We start from the raw sequence: 24,982 nt of genomic DNA, 5'->3' as shown, positions 1-24,982 counted from the left end.
GTTTCAAAATTAATCTACAACAAATACAATTACAACTTCTTTTTTTTTTTTTAATTTTTGATTTGAATATATAAAACGCATTGTATGCATTATTTTACATTCCAATGATTTAAATTTTCGTATATTGTATTTTGAAATAAAATGTTTTGCATTTAAAGTTAAAAAAATTTTCCTGAAAAGTAGTGAACGAAAATTTAAAAGCATTAAAGTATAATTACCCTACAAACAAGCAAATACAAACTTATATACATTTTCTCTTTACTGCTTTTATATTCGATTACATTATGTTAAAATATATACTTTTTGAAATACTTACATATTTCGAAAAATACATTATAATATAATATTTTTTTGTTGGGGAAAATGGAATACAAGACATTTTCTTCCTACTTAGAATTAAGCTAAGTACATTTATGTATGCAGTTCTTAGAAAGGGAAGAACTCATAAGTACACAAACTAAAGGGGGGGAAAAGACATGAGGAAGAAAAGGAAGAAAAAAGACTTCTTCGGAAACATTATAAGCTAAATCTACGTATATTAATAAAGAAGTACTAAGAATAGAGGCTTAATGTAATATATAGAGAACAATCTTCTGCGTTATGTCTTTTGGAACCTTTCGAATATTCGTATACTAAAATGAAGAAAACAAATACAAGTGTTGCTTTATTAAGTGCTATAAATAAATGCTTAGTATTTCATTGAGATTTACTTAATAATTCTAAATATGCACATAATAATATTCATTGATTATTAGCTTAAAAAAACGAAATTGCAATTTCTCTGTATAACGATTAGGTCGTATAAAACAATCAAATTATTCAGTGGCAAATTAACAAATTTAGTAACAAATGTAAAATATTTTTCCAATCAACAAATTTTGCAATTACCCTATACAAATTTTAATTACCCTTATATTAATTCATTGCTTGGTAATTATATAAATTGTTTACCAAATTAACTTATAATATATGAATGCATATATACATGCAAGAAATATAAATAATAGAAAGTGTTGTAACTCATCAGCAACCTACAACACCACCTACCTTTGAACTAAAAAAGTGCTGGTTTTCGCTACAGCAAAGTGGCAAACAACAAAAGCGATGTTACTTTTGTCTTCACCCATCAATTCGTTCAAAGATGTGTGGTGTTGTTGGCTGTTGATTAGTTACAACATTTTTTATTATTTATGTCTCTCTGCAATATTATAGCTATAACATTTTTTATTATTTATGTATCTTTGTAATATTATATAAACTCATATTTGTGAAAATTGCAACACCATGAAGGAATCGTCATAATTGAATGAAATTTAATACACAGTTGAGTGGCAGTGGTACAAATAAATTATTAAACTTTCAAAGCAAACAAACAATAACAAGAGTTCGAAATCCGTATTTTGCGAAGCCACAACGCGCTGCAATAAATGGCATGGAGTCAAGCAAATTTTGAATGTCTGTGTGAAGAAGAGCATTCCATATTGTTTGTATGCGTACCCAAAGTTCGTCTGTAGAAGCAACAGGACGAGGATCGCAAGTGAGACGCCGACCAACTAAATCCCACACATGTTCAAACAGAGACATATCCGGGGAATACGCAGGCCAAGGAAGAAGCTGTACCTGCGGCGATGCAAGGAAGGATTGAACAGTCCTAGCAATATGAGGGCGGCCATTGTCCTGTTGAAATACAGCGCCTGGCATGGCTTGAAGGAAAGAAACAGCTTGGGGCTGTAGAACTTCACTGATGTACCGATTGCTGTTCAGATTACCCACAATTCGTAGCAATTGAGATCGTCTATGATATGCTATGGCACCCCAGACCATAATTCCGGGTATTCATCCACTGTGGCATTCCATAATGCACTCCGGAAGGTGGCGTTCACCGGCATGGCGTCTGACACGAAAGCGGCCATCATGGTACCACAAATTAAAGCGGGATTTGTCAGAAAACACGACACGCTGCCAATCAGCACGCCACTCCCTATGCTGATTGGCCCATTGTAGCCACAGGCGGCGATGGTTTAGCGTGAGGGGGATCCTGTATAAAGCAGTCCTTGCGCGCAGTCCACGCTGCAGAAGACGTCTACGAATTGATGAAGCGCACAATGAAACACCTGTAGCTACCACTGTGCTGCCAGTTGTCTAGAGGGAGCCGTAATGTCCGTCCGCGCCATGCGGACCAGGTGTCTATCATCGCGAGCTGACGTGATATTTCGGGGTCCACTCCCAGATTTCCGAGTTGTCCGACACTCGTCCGTCCACGGCTTCCAAACATGCATCACTGTGCTGCTGTTACGCTGCACGCGAGTGGTTACTACACGATAAGACAATCCAGCTTCACGAAGGCCGATGATTCTCCCCGTTCAAACTCCGTAAGTTGTTGAAATCTCGCTCTCTTTCGTCGAAGAGGCATAAGTAATGACTGAGTTAACGTTTACTACTAGCAGATAACCACCAATAACCATACACGCCTCGCTACAGCCGTCTATTTATTCGGATCCATCCGCCGTTCAGAGGGCGCTGCTCAGCATAAGCATGCGCTACGGGACTGAAACTCTAATCATTTGCATACCATGCTCTACTTTGCATTTCCTGAAAATTTCGGCTCACTAGCGTAAGTCCTTCATGGTGTTGCAATTTTCACAAACATGAGTTTATATACTATCTACCAATAAGTATTTGGACGCCTATGCGAATGACTGTATCTGCGGTGATGAGATACGTCACGCCCTCCGCCGGTATATATCATGCAGGGAACAACATTAATGTTGCCAATTGGCATTAGTCCCATGCAAGATTCTTTGCAGTTTGGAGCTCTCTGATTTCAAATAGGTATAATTGTCGGGTATCATAAAAATGGCCGATCCTTAAGGGACATATCTAGATAGCTGAATTACCCAAAATCGACAGTGGCTTATGTGATTAGGACGTGGAAGGTGAGTGTCGGAATGTGCCCCGAGTGGGAAGACCAACGAAGCTGGGAGATAGATGCTGCCCATAAGCCTTTGATCACAAAGTCCAACCACACTGCTCGGTTAACGTGGTGCAAAACACATCGAAATTGGACCGTAGGTCAGTGGAAAGCGGTTCTTTGGAGCGACGAATCAAGGTTGACCCTCTACAGTTCGGGTGGCAGGGTTAGGGTCTGGCGTATGTCGGGAGAATGCCTCCTGCCAGTGTGCATCCTGCCAGCGTGCCGACAGTCAAGCTCGGCGGAGGTGGAATTATGGTCTGGGGTGTTTCTCCTGGTATAGATTGGGACCCTTGGTCCCCATTCATGGTAAGCTCAACGCCGATGCCTACTGCACTATTTTGAATGACAATGTGCTTCCTATGTTGTGGCAGTTTTACGGGGTGGACCCCTGTTAGGACGACAATGCCAGCTGTAATGTTGCGAGGGTCACCAAGGCTTGGTATGGTGCCAATGGGGTTAATCGAATGGACTGGCCTGCCCAGAGCCCAGACCTGAACCCTATCGAGAACCCCTGGGATGAGTTAGATCACCGAATTAAAGAGTGTTCTACTCATCCAAAATCGGTGAAGGAACTTACATGTCTTCTCCAAGCCGAGTGGAAGAAAATACTATTAACCGTCTCACAAGGACTTGTGGAAAGTATGCCCCGGAAAGTTCACGCTGTAATCGCCTCTCGTGAAGGCTCTACCAACTATTGATTATGAATAAAGTTTGTTTTTGTTTTCAATCACACGTGTCCAAATACTTATTGGTAGATAGTGTATTACATATGTTACCGACAAAGTATGAAACGCCGACATTGTATAGAATGACTAGGCATTGTATAGAATGCCTGACTTCTTTAGGCAAAGTATGAAATATGAGAAGTATTACATACTTTGCCTAGGCATTGTATAGAATGCCTAGGCATTCTATACCATGCCGAATGCTATTTAGGCAAAGTATGAAATAAACTTTCTGATGAGGTTATTATGTAAATGATGTGCACGTTACTGTGAATGAGCGAAATCGGTGATTGTTGACTTTCACCGGTGAATGTTGACAATCACATAGTCGCTTTAGTGAATGTCCGAAATATTTATTACATCCGATTTCATATTAATTTATTCGTGGATATAATTACATTTTTTCGATATTTTAATACTTACTGACGATAGATAAGAAGAAACATCAGTGTTTGAAGTATCGGGCAAATATAACCGGGCAATGGCACTTGATCTTAAAAAATCCTCAGTGTAGGGTATATCGGGAAAATGTATACCGGGCAGTGGCACTTGACCTTAAAAAACATCAGTGTAGGGTAAACCGGGCAAATGTATACCGGGCAATGGCACTGAACCTTAAAAAAAAACATCAATGTAGAGTATACAGGGCAAAAGTATACCGGGCAGTGGCAATTGACCTTAAAGAAACATCAGTGTAGGGTAAACCGGGCAAATGTATACCGGGCAATGGCACTGAACCTTAAAAAAACATCAGTGTAGGGTATACCGGGCAATGGCACTTNTTTTTTAAAGGTTCACTGCCACTGCCCGGTATACCCTACACTGATGTTTTTTTAAAGTCAAGTGCCATTGCCCGGTATATATTTGCCCGATACTCCAAGCACTGAGGTTTCTTCTAATCAATCGTCAGTAAGTATTAAAATATCGAATAAATGTAATCTATTGTCAGTAAGTATTAAAATAACGAATAAATATAATTATATCCGCGAATAAATTAATATCAAATCGGATGACTTTTGAATTTGTTATTTTTGAATGATATTTTGACGAATCGGAGACATATTTCATACTTTGCCGGTTTCTCATTTGGCATTCTATAGAATGCCTAGGCAATGTGTGAAATATAAATCATTTCATACTTTGCCGGCTAAATTTAGGCATTCTATACAATGCCTAGTCTTTCTATACAATGCCGGATTTCATACTTTGCGGTAACATATACATCTAATTTTCACCGGCGGCTTTTGCACAATGGCTTTGATGTTTTTTAAAAAAGTTTCCCTTAATGTAGCATTTGCGATCAGTTTTCAATCTTATCTCAAGATAGAGAGATTATACAGAATCCCTCTGTCGAACATATTTTACATTATTGTTAAATTCAATGCACAAAGTGCTTTGAAAATATCGAGAACATCTCTTGAAAATAGTTAAAAATTTAAAACAAAGTTTTTCCCTGCGAGCAAATTCGCAGACAGCAGCTAATAAAAAATTTGGGTAATATAATTGTTTAAAGCTAATTAAAGGGATAGGATTGGTGGAGGATTTGAAGATTAGTATATTTAAATACAGTTGCGCTCAGTATCTTGGATAACATGAAAATTTATAAGTTGTATGAAGTAGTAATATTAAAATCTGACCAAGCTGATCGCCAAAGTCGACTAGTGCAAATAATTATATTACTTATTTTCAGCCTGAGGATACAGTACTTGTACTAATTACTAAGTTGTACAGTTATCACAATTGAAACGTAAAATTTCTAAATTAAGAAATCCTTAATTCATTCTAATAACGTCATATTATTATAATGGTATCCATATCGACTCCAAAACTCAGAACATTTATTGCTCCTTTATAATATACCTTAAACTTTGCGATATGCTTACAGGAAATAAATCCTTAAATCCTCAAACTCTGGTTTATAAGAACAGCTTTTAAGCAATACGGAAAAATACTAGGTATTCCGTATTAATCGATATACTCTATATTTTTATAATCCTAGCAATAAATAAAGACGAAAAAGCCGGCGTATTAGAAGTTATTTAAGCAAAAAAATATTATAAAACTCTGACGAATTACTACTGAAGAAGGTGAGATTTAAAAACTTATTTAATTTTCAATAAATGGAAAAGAGGTAAGAAGTGATTATTTGAAAAACCATTACTTTTCAAAGTGGTTTTGATGATTTTTACCCCCGGTTTCTTCTTTTTCTCAGATCTTGATAACAATTTTGGGTACTTCCATTACCCAAACGCAAGTAAATTTTGTTTAAATGGCCATCACTCAACAAAATAAATTAAAGACTAAATGGGTTGAATTTATTTGCGTATAGCTAATAGAAAAGTACCCAATTAAATTTTTTTAATATAAATCCCTAATATTTAAATTTGTAGCTAACTTTACTTTTAACAATGCTACTAATTGTATACACTAATTGCGCCAAAAATAGACTTTCACAGATATTACTTCAAAGTTAGGCATGATTTGCACCAATTTTGACATGAAAACACAGATTAGGAATTTTATATTAAAAAAATTGAGTAGTAATTAAATCTTAACATAAGACCAATTTTTTTTAAAGTAGATATTTTTATTGCATCAGGGATTCGATAAAATTTATTTTTCATTATTTTTCAAATTCTCAGCATGTCTTTCAAAAATAAAATACGTTAAAACAATTCATCAAATTGGTTTAATGATAGTTTGAATCATTGTTAGTTTCAAAATATTATAAATGTCAACCAAATCGCCTAAATTTAAAGGCGTGTACTGCGCATAAGGCAATGCTTTGTGGCAAGAATAAATTCGAATAAATAATTCCTTTTTAACGGAACAAATTAATTTCAAAATCATTCAATGAAATTTAGATGCATCAATTATCAGTTTACGTAAGATTCTCCTTTAATCGTGTTCGACAGGTTCATTTCATTAAATTTTGGCGAGTTATCACAAGCTCAGTTCTAAATATCATTAATTCATCTTTTAAAATATTATTAGCTGCAGCTGTTTTGATCAATTCTTGTTTTAAAAATGCGCAATACATTGCCAATTTTTTCAAAGAATTCATCGTTTCTGCGTTTCCTGTAAAGTCGTGTACTTGAGCTTCTTGCAATATTTTCACTACCTCTTGTAGTCCACCATTAACTATAACATAAGTATTTTTATAGAAAAGAAGTTCATCAGTTAAGAGAGCAAGTGACAATTTTAAATTTTGATTTTGCTGCTCTAAATCTCTCATTCTCTCCATTCTCAAATTTACTTCCTGTAATTCTTTTCCAATTTTTATCTTTTCAGCATTGAAAAGGGCATCAACTTTTGCCATATTCAAGCCCAGTTCATTAATTTGCATTTTCAAAGAATTTATCTCCATTTCATCCTTAGACTGATATTCTAAGTCCAAAGATGGATGCAGTTTAATGGGGTGGTATACAGTTGTTCGGCACTCTGGACAAGAACGAGTACTATAGCTCTCAGAAGATATCCATATTGACAAACATTTCGAATGAAAAATGTGACCACATGGAGTACATGAACACTCTTCATTTCCTTGTAATGAGTGCAAACATATTCAACATTTCCAGATCATGTTCAAGAATAAATAACTTTAAAATATTTATCAAAGGGACCTTAAAAAGAAAGATTGAATTTAAAATTTCCTCAAACCATCAATTTTCATCAAACAGATTTTTAATTTTAGATCAAGATTACAAGTCCTTCCCTTTTTACAGGATTCTAATTTCAAATTTAAAATATAGCAATAGCACCTTTAAAACATTACGTGTTAGAGTTTTATTTTTATACTTATAGCTCTCAGGCATAATCAAAATATTTTTGCTTCTTTTTTTTCTTGTGTGAGCTCATTTAAATATGTATAGAGAAAATTCGCATAATATTTTTTGGCAATATCGTTTTCTGGAAAATTCTCTAAGCAATCATTTTATCAAAACGAGGAAGTTATTATCCTCACTTATTGGAATATTCAAATTTTTTAAAAACTCTATCTATAAAAACATCTTTTTATGTATGATAGTGTTTTTTTAATTCAGTTTATTAATTTTTTTTATTACTAATTATTATATGTTTAGAAAATAATTAAAATTTTAAAAAATAAAATATGGTGGAGGTCTAAACTTTTTTGGCGACTTTTTGCTTACGCCAGGCTAACCGAAATGCATCTGGCATCATTATCAGTTCTCAACAACTTACAATTTAAAAGCTAAGAAATGTCATTTTTCTGTTTTTCCGACATTCTAAAGCTTAGGCTCTGTATATCAAAACTGCATTTGACAAAATTGCTATCTGAAAAGATCAAAACTGGATTAAACTTTTGCCACACTTATACATCATAGCCTGTTTTACAGGGAAGACACATTCACACACCATCCATTCACAGATCGTAATTTTGATCTGAACCAGAGCACGATCTATCTCCGATCCAGTACCCCCAGGGGTATTGATTTGTTATGGGAGCTTAGAGGACTTTGTGACCCTGACAGGTTTAGAGTGCACCAATCATGTACTCGAGGAGTCGTTGAACGGCGGGGATTAAACTAACTGCCTTTTGAACATGGGCTTAACGCCCTCCCAATCAAGCTATCCCGGTATCTACAAAACTGTTACAAAATTGTTGTTAAATTAGAAAATTATGATACAAATTTGGTGGATGCCAAATTTTTATAGATTATCTGCTGCTTAAAAAATATAACTTTCTTTTTCCTTTTAAGGAGTCAAGTATTCTATGATGTACTTTTGCTCATCACATTCCAAAGTGCCCGCCAATTCCAATTGCCTGCGCATATTTCACCTTAAACTTATTTCCAATTTTGATTTTATACTTATACGAAGAATTGTTTTTAAATCTATTGATTCACGATAGCAACGAACTATAGAGGGTGATGTTGTATACAATTCGAATACCTGCGATTTCTACATGAACAGTCATTCAGTTGGTCTGGAGGCGTCTTTAATGTAGCGAGTAGCATTGCAACGTTCCTTCTTTATTGTGGCTTAGTAAATTTAAAAAAGAAAAATTTTGATATTCTTTCTTATGCAATCGAAAACAAAACGGCATCTCTTTTTTTTAAAGAACATCAAAAACACATCGGAAAAATATTTGCCAAACAGAAGAAAAAAAATATGTATCTTCTTATTAGAGTTAAAACCTAATGCCTGCGAAATCGTTTTACTAAAGTTAAGGATGTAACGTGAAAGGCCTATTTAAACTTTACATTCTATAGTTTTATGAATCATATTATTTCAAACATTAAAATAGGCGAAAAGTATACATAAGCCCATAATTTTATATAATTTAATTTTGCGAAAAAAGTTTTTTGACAAGAATTTTTATCAAAAAATTTCAAGTTTCAATAAAAATCATTATTCATAAACTAAAAAACGCGAAATAAAAAATGCTTACGAAAAAAAAACTGCAATTTTGTAGTTGTAAATAGCAACGACTATTTGTACAATTCCTATTGAAAGAATCCTATTCCTATTGGTTCATCTGTGACTGATTGATCATTGATGCATTTTCAATAGACAGGAGAATGACAGGAAGTGACGTCAGCTTAGATATATGTTTAAGAGCATTTTCAATACAAATGAAAAATTCATATCTTAATTATTAATAATGAAAAACGCATTAATTTTAAACTTATAAGAGAGATTGTTTTTAAATCTCTTATGTTTATTTTAAAAAATACTTATCTAAGAAAATTAAAAAATTATATATAACTTAAGTTGAAAAATAAAATTCAGAAAGTTATAAAATTATTTGGCAGCGAAATCTGTATTAAAATCAATACATTTATTTATACAAAGCTTTGGCTGTATTTATTCCTTGAAAACGAAAAGAGAAAGTTCTTTGATATTTTCAGAATTTTTATGAGCCATATATTTATTTCCCAATAAACATCAAACAAGTTATGATCAGATGTGTTGCATAGGAAAAATTTATTATTCACCACAAACTTGTCAAAGATTATGCAATATTGTATAAATCTAGAGTTAAAAATGAGCTCAATATTTTCTTAATCAAAGTAGTATTATTTTTAAAATTAGTTACAAAATATTAAAAAGGTATGTAATAATGAAAATATATAATCTAGAAAAAAAAATACAAAATTTTATTTTTTTCAACACAAGCTAAGTATGATTTTGTAGATAACATTCATTTATTTAGCTGCTAAAACTAAAAATTTCTTACAATCAACATTATAAACATTTTTAACTTAATTAAAAAATACAAAACGTAATGCAATGGTAAAATATCGCATACATTTCGAATAGAATATTTCTAGAGCACTTGTAGGCCAGATACACGCACTTTAGACTTTTGTAGGCCAGATACAGGCTATTTAATAATTGTAGTAATAGGTTGTAAGTTTAATTTAACTTATTAAATTACACTACTGGTTATATCACTAATAATGGAAATCAAAATCGTTCTTTATTAGTGTATTTCAATAAAACTACTACTTTATTGCTACAAATATTTTTTAAGAAAAACTTTTTTTAAAAAGAATAAGACAATGTTTTCCTGTATCACAGAGATATACAGTGTCCTCGAAAAACTTTTATGATCCCTGAACTTTGAAATAACTATGGATTTAATAATCGGATTTTCACATACAGATGATCAAGCTTAATAGTTCAAGGGCCTAACCTTACTCATGCCAATCAATCAGTGCAGACGGTGTCGGACATAAAAACGTACTTTCTCTGAAAAAAAGATGACTTTTATTCTCGACGAATTCTAATTTCTGATACTCAAAAAATAGGATGACGCCACAATCTGGGAGGTATGGTCCCAATAGTTTAATCAGGAAAAAGGTCGAATGTATGGACCCCTTAATGTTAATTTCACTTTTTGCGCTTTTCGCCACAAGACTTTCTTTTTCAAATTGTAATATTTTTGTACACAATTATAACGTATGTTTATGGGCAGAAAATTTCATGCAAAATAATAATTGAATATTTACTTAATATTTTTTATTATTTTATATGATCCTTGATGAAAATTTTTAAAGTGTAAGGTTTTAAAATATTTACATCCTTTTAAAGCATGTAATTTAGTATATAATTCTATACTTTTGACGTTACATCAAACATACTTTATTACGTTTTATGTCAGTACGTCAAGAAAACATTATTACATTAATACGTCAGCAATAGAAACTTACGTTAATACGTCAGGAACGTTTGGCCCTTGAAGCATTAAAATTAAGTCTTCATACGTGAAAATCCGATCATTAGGTTAAAAGCTATCTAGAGTATTCAGTTTTGCTTTGTCTTTTTTCCTTTACTGCACCTATGTCTCCAAAGTTACCTGTACCACGTTTCTTATAGTTCATATTTTCACATAATAAGCCGTTTTCATTTTTTAGGTAAAATACGTGAACCAATAAAATAACTAAGTTATAAAATTACCATAATTTCTTAATACAGCATTTTTTATTTAATATCGTTATGTTTGTACTTGAAAATACGTATGTTAAAATTATGTTTGTAAAAAAATTGCGTAAAGAAATCAAAATTTAACTTCAAATTACATTTAGAAATAAATTAAATTCCAATGACATTACAAACTAACTATTTTCCATATTTTTGAGCTCGTAGTACATAATAATCTGAAACGAAAGCACACTCACATTAGATACGTATTTGAATAATTTTATATTTTCCATTAGTAATATGTAGGATAGCGTCCTTTTATTTATTTATTTTTTTGATATTTCATTTATTTATTTATTGGTTAGTTTTATTACTTTTCTTTTTAAATACATATTGATAAACTATTTTTTTCTTTCGAGCGATGTATTAGATTTGATTAATATATATATAAATATATATATAACTATATATATTAGATCCTGTTTATTGGTGAATTATTTTACATTTCCTGATGTGATAAAAGTGATTTATAAATATAATGTGATTTATAAATGTGTGATTTATAAATTTAAAAGCAAGCTAAAAACTATTTTTCAGAGAATTAAAAATGTTTTCCTTTAAATCAAAAGTTACAATTTAACTTCTAATTTTTCTGATTCACGAGTGCTATTCTGTGTTTCCCGGTAAAAGGCAAAGAGAATAAAGGAATTGATGCATCAGTGAATGACTCGAATTAATTTCTACTCTAGAATTAACTAGAATTATATTATCAAGACTTAATAACTAGAATTAATTTGCACTTAAATGATTGAGCTTGTAAAAAAGCGTCGCATTTTTATTCGAAATGCCGGAAAAGGATATTATTTTTCAACCAAGCTGGCACAGCACCCCGCTGGGGCAATAATATACTTAATTATTAGGTGGTTTATTAATAACTTACTCGAAACACTAAAAGGATTTCAGGCTGCCCAATTTTGAGTCAATAATTTTTATTGAAATAAAGCAAAAGAAAACCACAAATTCAGAACTACAAATATAACCATGAAAATAATATAATATAAGCAGAAGAAAATGAATCACAGGGGTAGAGTGTCAACAATTTTTGGAATGTCACAAATGGGTACAGCGCCTCGCCTCGGCAAAAATTGTAACTTAAATACTAGTAAGATAACTCACTATTCTGTAAAACACATGCATGTTTTTTCTGCCCTATCTGAAGTTATTTTTCAGCAGGATAATGCATAACTGCATGTTGCCCGTACTATCCTGGCCCTCCCTGATACAAAATATGGTCTACTCTCGCCAGAACGTTCTCTTAATTCTTTAAGAACTTAAGAAATCGTTTATTTAAAATTCGATTTCTAGCGAACGATTCGTTAATTTGATATAAATATGTGTATACTTTACAATTCAAATTTTTCGACTACTATTACAACGAATAATAAATAATTATTAAAAATTGTTTTTTCATGTAATTATCTTTGAAAAAAACACAGTTTATTAATACATAGAGAAAAATTTCGAATTGCTTAAAAAGTGTTCGAGGTTGCGAAACATACGCGAAAAGAGAAATTCAAAGTAAGGGGCTCAAACTGACGACCACTCTTCAGTCCAAATGAAAGAGATCATATTTTCAAATTGCGACTAGAACCTATATAAGTCCGGAATCGGAATCCATCGGAAAAAAGGTACGGTTATTCAGGGAAAGTAAGTCTTTGTGTCTTAACTTAAAATACCGTCAGCTCTAATTACAATTAGCATATTTAAATTAACGTCCTTAAACCGTTAAGATTGAGCCTTAGTAAAGGAAAATCCAGTCATTAGATTAAATTTATTCAGGGTTTGCCGTTTCTTTCGCCTGTCCTCTGTACATGGTATTATTTAAACAGGTTGAATGGTTATTTTGTTTTCATTTTTACTTTCTAATATTTGAAAATGATTGTTAGTTATGCCCTTCTTCCTGTGAAAATGGTATGAAAAGTAACGTTCCGCCACTATGAAATAGTTTGCATTAATGCTGCTTATAATCTTGTTAAAAGCGAAATAAACAAATACTTATTCTTTTAATTGGAATGGTAGTAATTATGAATAATTTAATCAGAAAAAAAACTTGTAAATCTCTTAATTTTATATTTAAAAAGGACAGTGTTAAAAAGAAAAAATGGTTAAAATAAGAAGCGAAACTAACTTGGCACACTCATTGACAAAAGTTATATCCAGACTTCTTTGTCGTAATCCTTCTTCATCAATTCTGTTTCTTTCTTCAGGGCAGACTACAATTCTATCTTTTTGTTTATCAAAGATGCAGTAAAAATATTTGTGCATATAAAAATTACGTAAAATTTCAGCACAATTTGACACCTCACTCATACATGAGCGATATTTAAGCAGACTCAAACTATATTAATCAACTGAAACATAAATATTTACAACTTTTTTTTCCATTTCCAAATATCTCATGGCAGACGATAAAAGAATAATGATTTTCTTAATTATCTGTTTTATTCATTCTATATATTGGCGAGGTATTTAAATAATAGATGGTTATGCTACGGATAGTAATTATGGCTGTAGGTTTTTCAGTAACTTATATAAAATTTTTAAAAAAAACACATGAAGAATGTAGTTTCCTGTGAAGAGGATTAAATGTAAATAAAGAATACTGATTTATATATGCCAATAATTAAGTAAAAGCTCAATATTCTAATTAAATATATATTAACATGAGTTGCTTTTAAATTTAAAAGGAGCCAAATTTGGCGATTTCTTGCTCTATTTAGTAAAATCTTAAGAAAATGGCATAAAAAAGTCATATTTATAGTCTTAGTTATAGTCTTAGTAATATAAAAGGTAAGCTTTGCTAAGAGCTTAGATATTTTGCTTAAAACAAATAAGTGAACAATGTGTTATTTTTTATTCTTTGAATATAAAATTTTCGTTGAGTTCACTCACCCAAAACCCCTCAGATAAAACTTCTCAGATAGTTTACACTTCTTAGATTGTTTAATACTTTTTTTAAAAGAACTTTTAAAGTAATTATTTAGTCTGAAAAGACTCGAAGCTAATTATTTCTCATATAAAAATTTTTACTAACACAAAAATAAAAAAATTAAAATAAATAAATAAATAAAAAAGTTGTCACCGCGTTATTACGATCACTGGTTACCCATTGATCAAATGTTTTTTCTTTCTAGAATGACTCCGTAAAACTCCACAGCATTTCAAATCATGGGTTGCAAAAACTGTCTCAATTGATGTTTGTCGTCGGATTGGTTTTCAAATCCTGCCTATGTACGTGTTTCAAGACGTCACAAAATACTTTTCCTTCTTCAGCAATCATATTTATATTGAAATCACCGTCAAGCCAGTAATTATACGTTAATAATAAAAGAATATAAAAATATTTTAAATTATTATTATGTTAATACATTAAAAATGCCTGCAAGTTAAAATGAAAAGAAAAGCAGCAGCGGTCGCCATAGCTACGCATACAATGACGACGCATGCGCATCGTTTACTATTACTCTTGAACGCAATTGAAAAGTGTGTGGACGCCATCAAATCCAAACTAAAACCCATTTTGCCAATGGGTAGAAATGGCGCCGGAAAAGTTCGGAAGCATTTACATTTTCATGAGAGAACGTTTTCCATCTGGAAACAATTAAAAAGTATGAACTTTCCTTGGAAAGAAAAACTTTTTTTCACATCCGATGCATACAGATATTTCACTTTATAAAAAGGTATATTTGAATTCTTTAATATTTCAAGTAATATTCTAAAAATTTCTAACGAATTTCTAAATCAGAATAAATTATTTTAAATTTTAAAACGTCGCCAAATTTGGCGATAAATAGCATTATTAGGTAACACCAAACGAAAATGGTATAAAAAGGCTGCTGTAGCCTTAGCAATATAAAACGTAAGCTTTGATGAGAACATAGATATTTTGCTTAAAACAAATATGCGAAACACCGTGTTATTTTTATTCTTTGATTATAAAATTTTAGTTCGATAATACGCCCAAAACCACTCGAATAAAACTTCTTAAATAATAGTTCAATACTTTCTATAGAACTTTTAAAGTAATTATTTTGTCTGAAAAGATTCGCAGCTATTTATTTCCCATATAAAGATTTCTTCACTAATACAAAAGAAAAAAAATGGCGCCGGAAAAGTTCGGAAGCATTTGCATTTTCATGAGCCAGCTTTTTCCATCTGGAAACAATTTAAAAGTATGGACTTTCTTTGAGAAGAAAAACTTTTTTTCACATTCGATGCATACAGATATCTCACTCCGTAAAAAGAGATATTTGAATTCTTTAACCTTTCAAGTAATATTCGTAAAATCTAATAAAAAATTGGCAAATAGGAAAAATATTGAATTATGTATTTGAATTATGCAGTAATAATTTCTTGAAAAATTCCATCATTTTTATTAGTATTAATTGATGAAACCTAATTTTATATGCATCTAATAAAAATTTTTACTCTGAAACAGCTTTTTTTTCTTTTTTAAAAGAGCTGAAAGATATTCGTTAGCAAATTGAATCTCAATATTATTCAAATTTTAAAAAAATTAATTGGACTGTTATGCATTATAGGCATTACATATTTCCTAACTTTCCTAACAAAATTTTAATCATTTCTAATCCCTCTTTAAATAAAAATTTTTATTAATTTTCGCTTAATCTTTTAAAGACCGAGTGCAAAGATATCTATTCTCAAATAATGTTACGGCTGACTTTTTATTTTCATGCAAACGCATAACTATTTAATATTCAATGGGGAGATTTAGCACCAGTGACGTAGTTTTGGGGAGGGTTTGAGGGAGAATTATTCCGAAATTATCCATTACTTGATTAATGAGGTATTGTACGCTAAGTAGGATGTAGTTTTAAAAAACTTTTCATTATTAATTTATCGTAGTTTAAACATTTAGAGAAAAAAATTGTATATAGCCGAAGCCATGGTCAGCACGGCGACCATGTCTTCGGCTACCCTTGACGCTGCTTCACAGGCAGAATCGCGTCCAGTAGTCCGTTCAAAGACGAACCTGGACTCAGGAATGTCATGACGTCGTCTTTTCAGACGAATCCAGATTCTGTACACAGCATCATGATGGCCGCATCCGTGTTTGGCGACATTGTGGAGAATGCCTGGCATTCGACATCGTCATACTGGCCCATTGTCTGGGGCTGGTATGACTTGCCATTGGATACACGTCTGGTATGGGGTGCCATTGGTACACGTCTCGATCACCTCTTGTTCGCATTGCCAGCACTTTGAACAGCAACCGTTATATTTCTGATGTGTTAGGGCCAGTTGCTCTGCCTTATCTTCGAGGCCTCCATAACGCTACGTTTCAGCAAGCAATGCACGACCGCATGTTGCCCGCACTGTCCTGACCTTTCTTGGCACAGAACATGTTCGCCTGTTGACCTGACCATCATGTTCTCCTGATCTCTTACCAATTTAAAACGTCTGGTCAATGGTTGCCGAACGACTGGCACGCTACTACTCGTCAGTCATAACGGTCGATGAATTGTGGCATAATGTTGAAGCTGCATGGAATGTTGTACCCGTTCATGCTATCCAATCTCTGTTCGACTCGATGCCCAGGAGAATAACTGCTGTTATTGCTGCCAGAGGAGGCTACTCTGAGTACTGATTCTTTAGTATCTATACATCCAAATATCATGAAAATTTAATCACTTGTTCTTCCAACTATTATAACATTTTATTATTATTCTAACAGAATGATATTTATGTGCCCAATAAATATCATTCTGTTATAATAATAAATATAAGCTGCATTCTTTATCGCTGAATTCATCAAACCCTCTAATCTACCAAATTTCTACCAACCAACCAATAATCTACCAACTGCTCACAGAACGGCAGTTTTGCGTAGAGCATCTTGAATCTAATTCTAGGGCTCCACTTGCATCACGTGACACAGCTTTAAAGAGATAGTCTACATCTATTGTAAGTGTTTGTTTTGATTTTGTGGTCAAAGTTAAAATGATATTCCACTACATTAACGTTTATAACTTCCGGATTTCTGTATATTTCTTATTTTCACGTATTAAGTAAGTTTTATATTTTTTTACGGGTGCATGCGCAAATACCTGAAATCTTACATACAGGAGCGCACGAAAGCTAACGTAAATTTGCGAAATCTCCCTAATTTCACAAAAATTGAGTATCAAAATATATTTTTAGCTTTTCTTTCTTCAACCATATTAAACATTAGCGTGTAATGTATATTTTAATTTCCAACGGACTTTTTGCCTTTAAATCTTCAGCCAAATTATTTAAATATTAACATGAAATATTCCGAGGTTAACTGAATTGGCTTTTCCTTTGGCAGTGTCCTATTTAGAAAATATGCCTATAATGAATCTCTCCTGTGCTATAAAGCGCTGATTAAATACTGCTTTTGATTTGGTAGGTCGTGGGAAATTTATCTCCCAAGAGCGGTCCTTATTTATACTATGCAAAATTTATAATTTTATTTTTAATACAACAGGATAACATTCTTTTTATTTTACACCAGAAGTCTGCAAAGAAATAAATTTTGCAATGATTTTATTCCTGTTTTCCATTATCTACTTCAATTAGTCAATCTACACCAATCGTATCATCTCATCATTATATGGATCATTTTATCGTACATCTTATTACGCGGTACAACCTGATTAATCGGTTCTACGATTCGACGAATGATATAGTTCAGTTTAGTACCTTAAAAATATAGCAAATTTGCACCAAAAGACATGATAATCAAGGTACTAATATTATAGTTAAGTGTTTAAACGATTATTTTTAGAAGGTGCTTTTATCAATAATTGAAATATTTTTTAAATATTTTATTCAGTCTGTTTGTTTGCTTGTTTTTCCAATACTTTAATTACAATTTTTTTATGACAATGTCTCATTTTTTATATAATTATCTCAGTTAAATTAAATATCTTATACTGAGCCTCCTCCCACCTCATGTAAGTAAGTGTGTTTGTTTCAAAGCTATAAATGAATAGGCCTCCGCGGTTATTTGACAAAAAAAGACAAGGTATGAGTAGTATTACTACAGTCTCTTTATCTCGAGTAGTTTGAGAGCTTTGACCTACGAATTGATAATTTTTTTGTTTATTTTGCGTTTTTTAATAATTAGTTTCAAAAATTGCAGTCAAATATGCGCAGAAATAGCTATTCGATTGCAATTTACTAATTTGGCAACTCAATTTCAGAACTCGCCAATTTAGAATATACAAAACTAGGATAAATAAGTTCAGTCTGAGTACTGATTAAAGTGTGCATGAGCAGTCATCCGTCATAGGGAGGCGTCTCAAGCGGCGTACGATGGCATTTCCCGCCATAGATTGCTTTGCTGTACTCAATCCCTATAATCCTTACCTCAGCTTCCAGCTCTAAGTTTGTAATCATTGTACTGAATTTCCTTTCTTAAAATGTATGGAGCTTTTGCAAAAAAGGGTTTTCTTGAAATTGTTTTATTACATTTATCTGTGTTTTGATTGGCAACATATATATAAAAAAAAATTTTAAGTATAGTCTGGTTTATGAAATTATCAAAAAATAAAAACAATAACTGATTCTCCCTCTATAAGTTGACTAGCTGTCTAAATTAACTACTAAAGCAAATCACCATTAGTGGTCAACTTAAACAGGTGTCATTGTGCTAATAAATGTCTTTGACAAGAATAATTTTTCAACACTTTTTTTACGACAGTCTTTTCAAGAAAACCTTCTGAAGCACGTCTTCTCACGAAGAGAAAAGTGGAAAAGTTCTTCAGTAGTCTTATTAGTTGCTAATCTTAACAAAAATTTTAATTAATTCACAAGTTACAATTTTGTAAAAGAAAAAAGAAAACTGAACAATCATTCATGCAAACTTGAAATGCACTTAGCATCGCATCAATAAACATAACTTAAATGACTAATCTGACTCTTTCAGTTTAAAAAGATTTATTGTTTTCGTTTATCAAGTGCCAAACGATACCGAAACTCCTTTTAGAACATATTAAACGAACTTAGCGAGCTCATTCATAAACCAATTATAATTTTTTTAACTTATCATTTCATCCATTAATACTAATGACACCATTCCATTAACGGCGTGATGCTAAAAGCGAAATAGATGGCATTTCGTCTCTAATTCCAATGCACTTACTGTATATTTGATGGGAGAATTAAATGCAATGCTTACAAACTAATTATTATAGAATCATGAAAAACGAAAATAAGTTTAGCGTAAATGGTTTCCCAGAATCTGTAAATAACTGCATACTTTATCTTTTAATTTTACGAACCATTATGATTAATCGACGTTTATACCCTTCTTATTATTGTTAAGCTTCTTATAATAAGCAAGTTTTGTGTTTCAACAATACGCTTATACTGTATTTGTGTGTTGATACAGTATGTTATAAAAACAATAAAAGAAAAATGGTAGAAGATATCGAAGTACGGTTTGAATTTTATCTTACCAGACGCCAAAACTAATCACAAGTTCAACAGCGGATTAAACCATTGACTAAAAAAATGATGAAGCAACATTTCAGTCCATATCAACTTAAATTTGCAAGAGTGTTCATTAAATTTTACTTTCATATTGCTCCACGTTAATGCTGCAATTGAGTTCTTACTCGCGAAGAAATGCAGGGATTATGCATAACCATGTGATTTAAATCACACTTAGTCGGATGCCTATGCCACGAGTGTGTGTCAAATCCAATTGGCTTCTGAATCCACAAATGCCCCGATTTACTTACGATGACGTCACTTGCAGGTATCCAATAAGTTGGTATTTTTAAACCTTGTTTTATAGATTTTCTTGTTTAGCAACGCCACCTGTTTATGGACTTCGAAAATAATTTAAAAATTAGATGATATTAAAATCTAGTTTCTGAGCTGATGCAGCAACCAGTATTTGTCAATCTTCTACGAATTTTTCTAAATAATTTTTTGAATCGTCGATCATTTTTCGAACACCCGATGTTAATAACTCTATTTATGTTTTAAGCTACTAATCTAAAATTCCAAAATCTGCTTGTATGAAATTCTTTATGAAAGTTGCTTTAAATTGTTGACTGCATATAGAGGGACTTTTAATTGAAAGTTGCTTTAATTCTTGAAAGTTGCTTTAAATTGTTGTTGAATTGTTGAAAGTTGCTTTAAATTGTTGTTGAATTGTTGAAAGTTGCTTTGAATTGTTGTTTAGGGACATAAAATAAAATAAAAAGAATAAAAAATGGAGAAAAAATTTTTGTTTGATTGTGGTAAATTTTGACTATTGTTAGATTGCCACGAGTGATGGCATTATGATAAAATTAGCATAAAGCCACAGGGACAGACAACAAATAAAAATAAATAATTTAAAATACTAAATTATTTACTTATTCATTTTTGTATTAATTGTGTCGGTTAATGTTTTTCGGTTTTGTGCATGATCAGTACCGATTTATTGATTATTTACCTTTTTTTCCCAGTTCGTAGTACGCATAAGTTCGTAGAGCGTTTAAGTTGTAATTTAAATAACTGTTATAATAATCGTCCGTGTATGTTTTTGTTTACATAGATAGAAATATTTCTCTAAATAGTTTTCAAAAGATCTAAAACATTTTTATTATAATATTTTGACTAACAGCGTAGAACTTTTAAAAAACTGGCGTCGAGCAAATTTTAACGACTCCAACTCCTGAAAAATTTTCTTCGACTCCGACTCTTGTTTAAATATTGCGATGTTAAATTTTGGGGTAATTAAGTTTTGTTGTTTGTTCAAAACTCGCCTATGAAACTTAATTTCTCTCCAGGTTTTGACCACTACAAAAGAATTAAAAAGACACATTTATGCCATACGAAGAAAAAAAAGTAATACCGTAATAGTAAAAAAATAGAAAAGTAATACCCTAACATTTGAACTTTTGATCAAATTATGAACATTTTCTTTAGAAATACAGTTTTTACGATTGCATAATAAATCTTTTAGAATTGCTCACACATTAAAAGTAAAAAAAAAGGTGATGTCCGCAGAAAATAAAATAAAAGAAAACATTTCACCCTGAATTATGCTTCTTTATTACGTTTAACTTGAAATTTCACTTAAATTAATATTTTTAAAAGCAATTTCTTCTGAGATATTTATTGAATTAATCTTTTTTTTATATTCCTGTACCACGTCACTGATTCTATTATATGTAATTGCTTTAAAAGTAATGAATTTTAGAAATACAGTTAATTATTGAGTTTACCTTATGTAAAATGTCGAACAATCGCTTGGCCAAAACATAAACAAAATTACTATTTTACTTATTTCAATGTCCTCTTTCCATCTCTCCCAAAAAAGGTAAATGTTAACAAAAGTGTGGAGTTCTTCATTAATTATCTTTATTTTTTCATTCTTTTCACTTTTCAGTAATATACTGTTAATTATTTCGATCCAGTCAAAATCGAACATAAATGAAATCTTTCACTCAGAAAGAAAGGGCGAAATAAAATTCAAAATGAAATGAAATACAAATAACGAACTAATTAATGCTGAGAAATTATATATCATTAATTTTTAGAATTGTTAAATTTTTTGATCATATAAAACAAAATTTGTCACAAATTAATCTCTGTGATTGTCGTATTTTTCTCGCTCGTATTTTCGCTTCGTATTTTTAAATTCAAAATAATACAGATTTTATATAATTTAATTAAATCAAATATAAAGTAGTATTTAATACTTAAAATAAAATTTCATTATAAATTTAACTATACTTTAAATTTTCTTATTGCGTAAACTCACATATAATTTAATAACTCTGTATTTTAAAATTCATCAATTGAAATGATAGTAAATGTAAATAATGTCAGAAATCTTCGCAGAACAATTCGGCTTTTGAGCCGGATAATGAATATTCATTACATAACAAATTTTTTAATTTTTTTAAAGCATTCTGCGCATTTATTTTATTTTTAAAGCATTCCAATTTGAACATATTTTAAGAATTAATATGCAGAGTTTAGACTCTAGAATTTAGTTTTTTATTTTCAATTATTTTAATTGTTGCTACATATATTTAGTTCTGAAATATACTACGTAGCTTACTAGAGCATCACTGAACATTTTGATTTAGGATAGAAATAAGAAATAAAATATTAATAAATTTCAACAGAAATTAGAATTTATAAAACGCTACCATATTTTACTTTCTAAAAACCACTTGTAAAAAGATTCAAATTTCAAACAGTTATCTGGTTTGCAGAGATAGATAGGCTTACAATATTTAAAAATTGTGTCTATGTAAGATAGACAGAACCCCGACCCACCCCAGGTGGTATACGGAGATAAAAAGTTACATTATTACAATAAATATTTAAACTAAAAATACAGTACAAATTTGCCACATGACAGTGGAGGTGAACTATTAAAAGTGAATCAGCTGAAAATTAAGGTAATGAAAAACATGATTTAAAATCAAAGGAATTAAAATCTTAAAAGAAGCTGAAAGCGCCGGTGTAAATGTCAAGAATTAAAATGATGATAATACTAAAGGCCTGGTTTCTTAAGACAATAAAGCGCCTTCTCTGGGCTTCAGCGGGAAGTTGACGTACCGCTGACGCCAACAAAATATTGCTTTGTTGGTGAAGCAAAATATTGCTTGTATGGGTTGAAGGCATTGCTGAAATTTTTTCAATTTTAAGTACATTTGATCACCCTATGCTATCAGAACTACTATGTTGATCGTCAACAAATACACTATCATGGCTACTACAATAGGTAAATTGAACCATTAAAATAATTTTGGAATGACCCAGCCTACATTTTGCTATTAAAAATGCAAAGTTTTGCATTGAAATCAATCTTAAAATATTTTAATTTCTTAAGTGTTCAAAAATTTATGTATTTAGTGAAGAAAAAAAAACCTGAAATATTGAAAAAAATGTGCAAAAAAAATTTCTTACCTAACGAAATAAATCAATCTAAATTAGAAAATAAAAACTATTAAAAAATATTGTTAATTGAGGTGCATTATAAAAATGAAGAGAAAACTAAACAATTGTGATCAAAATCAAATAACAATCACATAGCAATCGAAAACAAACTCCCAAAAAGTAATAGAAGATTAAAGAACCTTTAAATAAAGAAAATAAATAGATTTCTGAAATAGAAAGTGAACAACGAGAGTGAACTCAAATCACATACATTTTCTTTAATCATCAATCTTACAACACTAACTTATTCTTCTTAACCTTAAATCACAAATTTTTAATTTACTCTCTTATATAAAAGCTTATAAGCAAGAAAACAAAATAAGTAAGACTCACCTCTTTCATGTGATTTTTCTCTATTTATTGTGTCATGGAACAAAACGGAACTTACGAAGTTTCTGTGTTTGAAATAACCAGTACGAAATCTTAAAATCACAGGAATACAATGGCTATTATAACCAAATCATAAAACTTCTTCCAGTTTAAATACAACATTCAACAAAAATGATCACTTTTTTGAAATATTCCTTTTTTGTTGACACCATCGCTGTTACAAATATCATATGAGTTCTTCGTTTATATATTCAAGCGAACAATTACCAAAAGCGCTACCATTTTTGTTGTTCGTCCTTTTTCACCAAATAATACATTACAACTAAACTAAACATCATTAAAATTCCACAGCAAACAAATAACTTAAATTGTAAGTAGAACAAAGCAAAATCCTTTAACATCGCTTTCAACGGATTCAACACAAAAAAAATGAATTTTATTGTTGTAACGTATCTTTTACGGCCGATTATAAATTCAGTTTTTAGTGAGAGCATTAACTTTCTTAATTCAACCCACTAATTCCAAAAAAAAAAGAAANAAAAAAAAAAAAAAAAAAAAAAAAAAAAAAAAAAAAAAAAACGTGCTGACGATTAACAAATTATGGCAGCTGTTGTTCTCGTTTGATTTAAAATCGTTTGCGTTTTTCGGACAAATATCGATTAGATGTTAATTCTTTTGAATGCTTTTCAGCTATGGACAATCTCTCCGTTTTCCTTTTTATACATTGTAAAATTAAATTTTAAGTTTTACACAAATTATTATTTGTATTTCAAATTACGTATTAAAGAAACCTGAACGTATCTGAAAACAATATATACTAAAATGCAGATCGCTTCGTATTCTATTAAATTTTTTCCGTATTCTTTATTTTTCGTATTCTTTATTTTTTTCCGTCTAATAAATCTTTGTAGTGAAGACTTCATCGATATCAGTCCAAATGTACGCAAAATAGAATAAAGCATTTTATTAAAATGGAGAGATTCCAGGAATGATTTCGTTCGCTCAAAAACTTTTTATTTTTATACCTCTGCAATAATATTTTTGAATAAAATAAATCTTATCAAGACGGTTTGTGACTATAATTGTTGTGTAAAATTTTGAATTTTTCCATAAAAATGTGCTAACGAGTGTAATTTTATAACCGTCGTTGAACAGCAAATCCAATTTTTTTTTTTTTTTACGTCTACTAATAACAAGCTTAAGCCCGTCCCGCCCCCGTAAGGGGGCATCCGGGGGCACTCCGAAAGTTCGAAGTGAGCGTAACAGTTCAGTTACATGAGCAAACATATTCAAATTTTTCAAATTAGACTTTTAACAAATAGGTAGAATATTAAAATACGAAATTCAGAAAATAGTGCTACTTAGAAATAAACTAAATGCAAACAAACATTACAAAGAAAATAAACAGTAACAATCAGAAGAGATATTGATGTCGCATTTTCAGTAGGGGTGCAAAGTTAATAAAAGGAAAAAATTTCACATGGAAAATATAGGATGTTTGTAACTCGGAATATAATTACGGCTGGCACAACAGTACTAAAGGTATCAAATTCCAGGAATTTTTTTT

General features: G+C 31.1%; 1 protein-coding gene across 1 annotated transcript in view; it reads right to left on the bottom strand.

Moving 5' to 3' along the window:
* Positions 1-6,616: 6,616 nt before the first annotated feature.
* LOC139425257 (E3 ubiquitin-protein ligase trul-1-like) overlaps positions 6,617-24,982 on the bottom strand; it is a 29,715-nt gene continuing 11,349 nt past the window's right edge. Inside the window, exon 2 of the mRNA XM_071179211.1 lies at positions 6,617-7,242. Within this exon, the coding sequence (XP_071035312.1) occupies positions 6,617-7,242 (626 nt within the window). The remainder of the gene's footprint in view (positions 7,243-24,982) is intronic.

This window comes from Parasteatoda tepidariorum, chromosome 3, assembly GCF_043381705.1.
Source record: "Parasteatoda tepidariorum isolate YZ-2023 chromosome 3, CAS_Ptep_4.0, whole genome shotgun sequence".
Classification (NCBI taxonomy): domain Eukaryota; kingdom Metazoa; phylum Arthropoda; class Arachnida; order Araneae; family Theridiidae; genus Parasteatoda; species Parasteatoda tepidariorum.
This window is presented reverse-complemented; position numbering and strand designations above follow the sequence as displayed.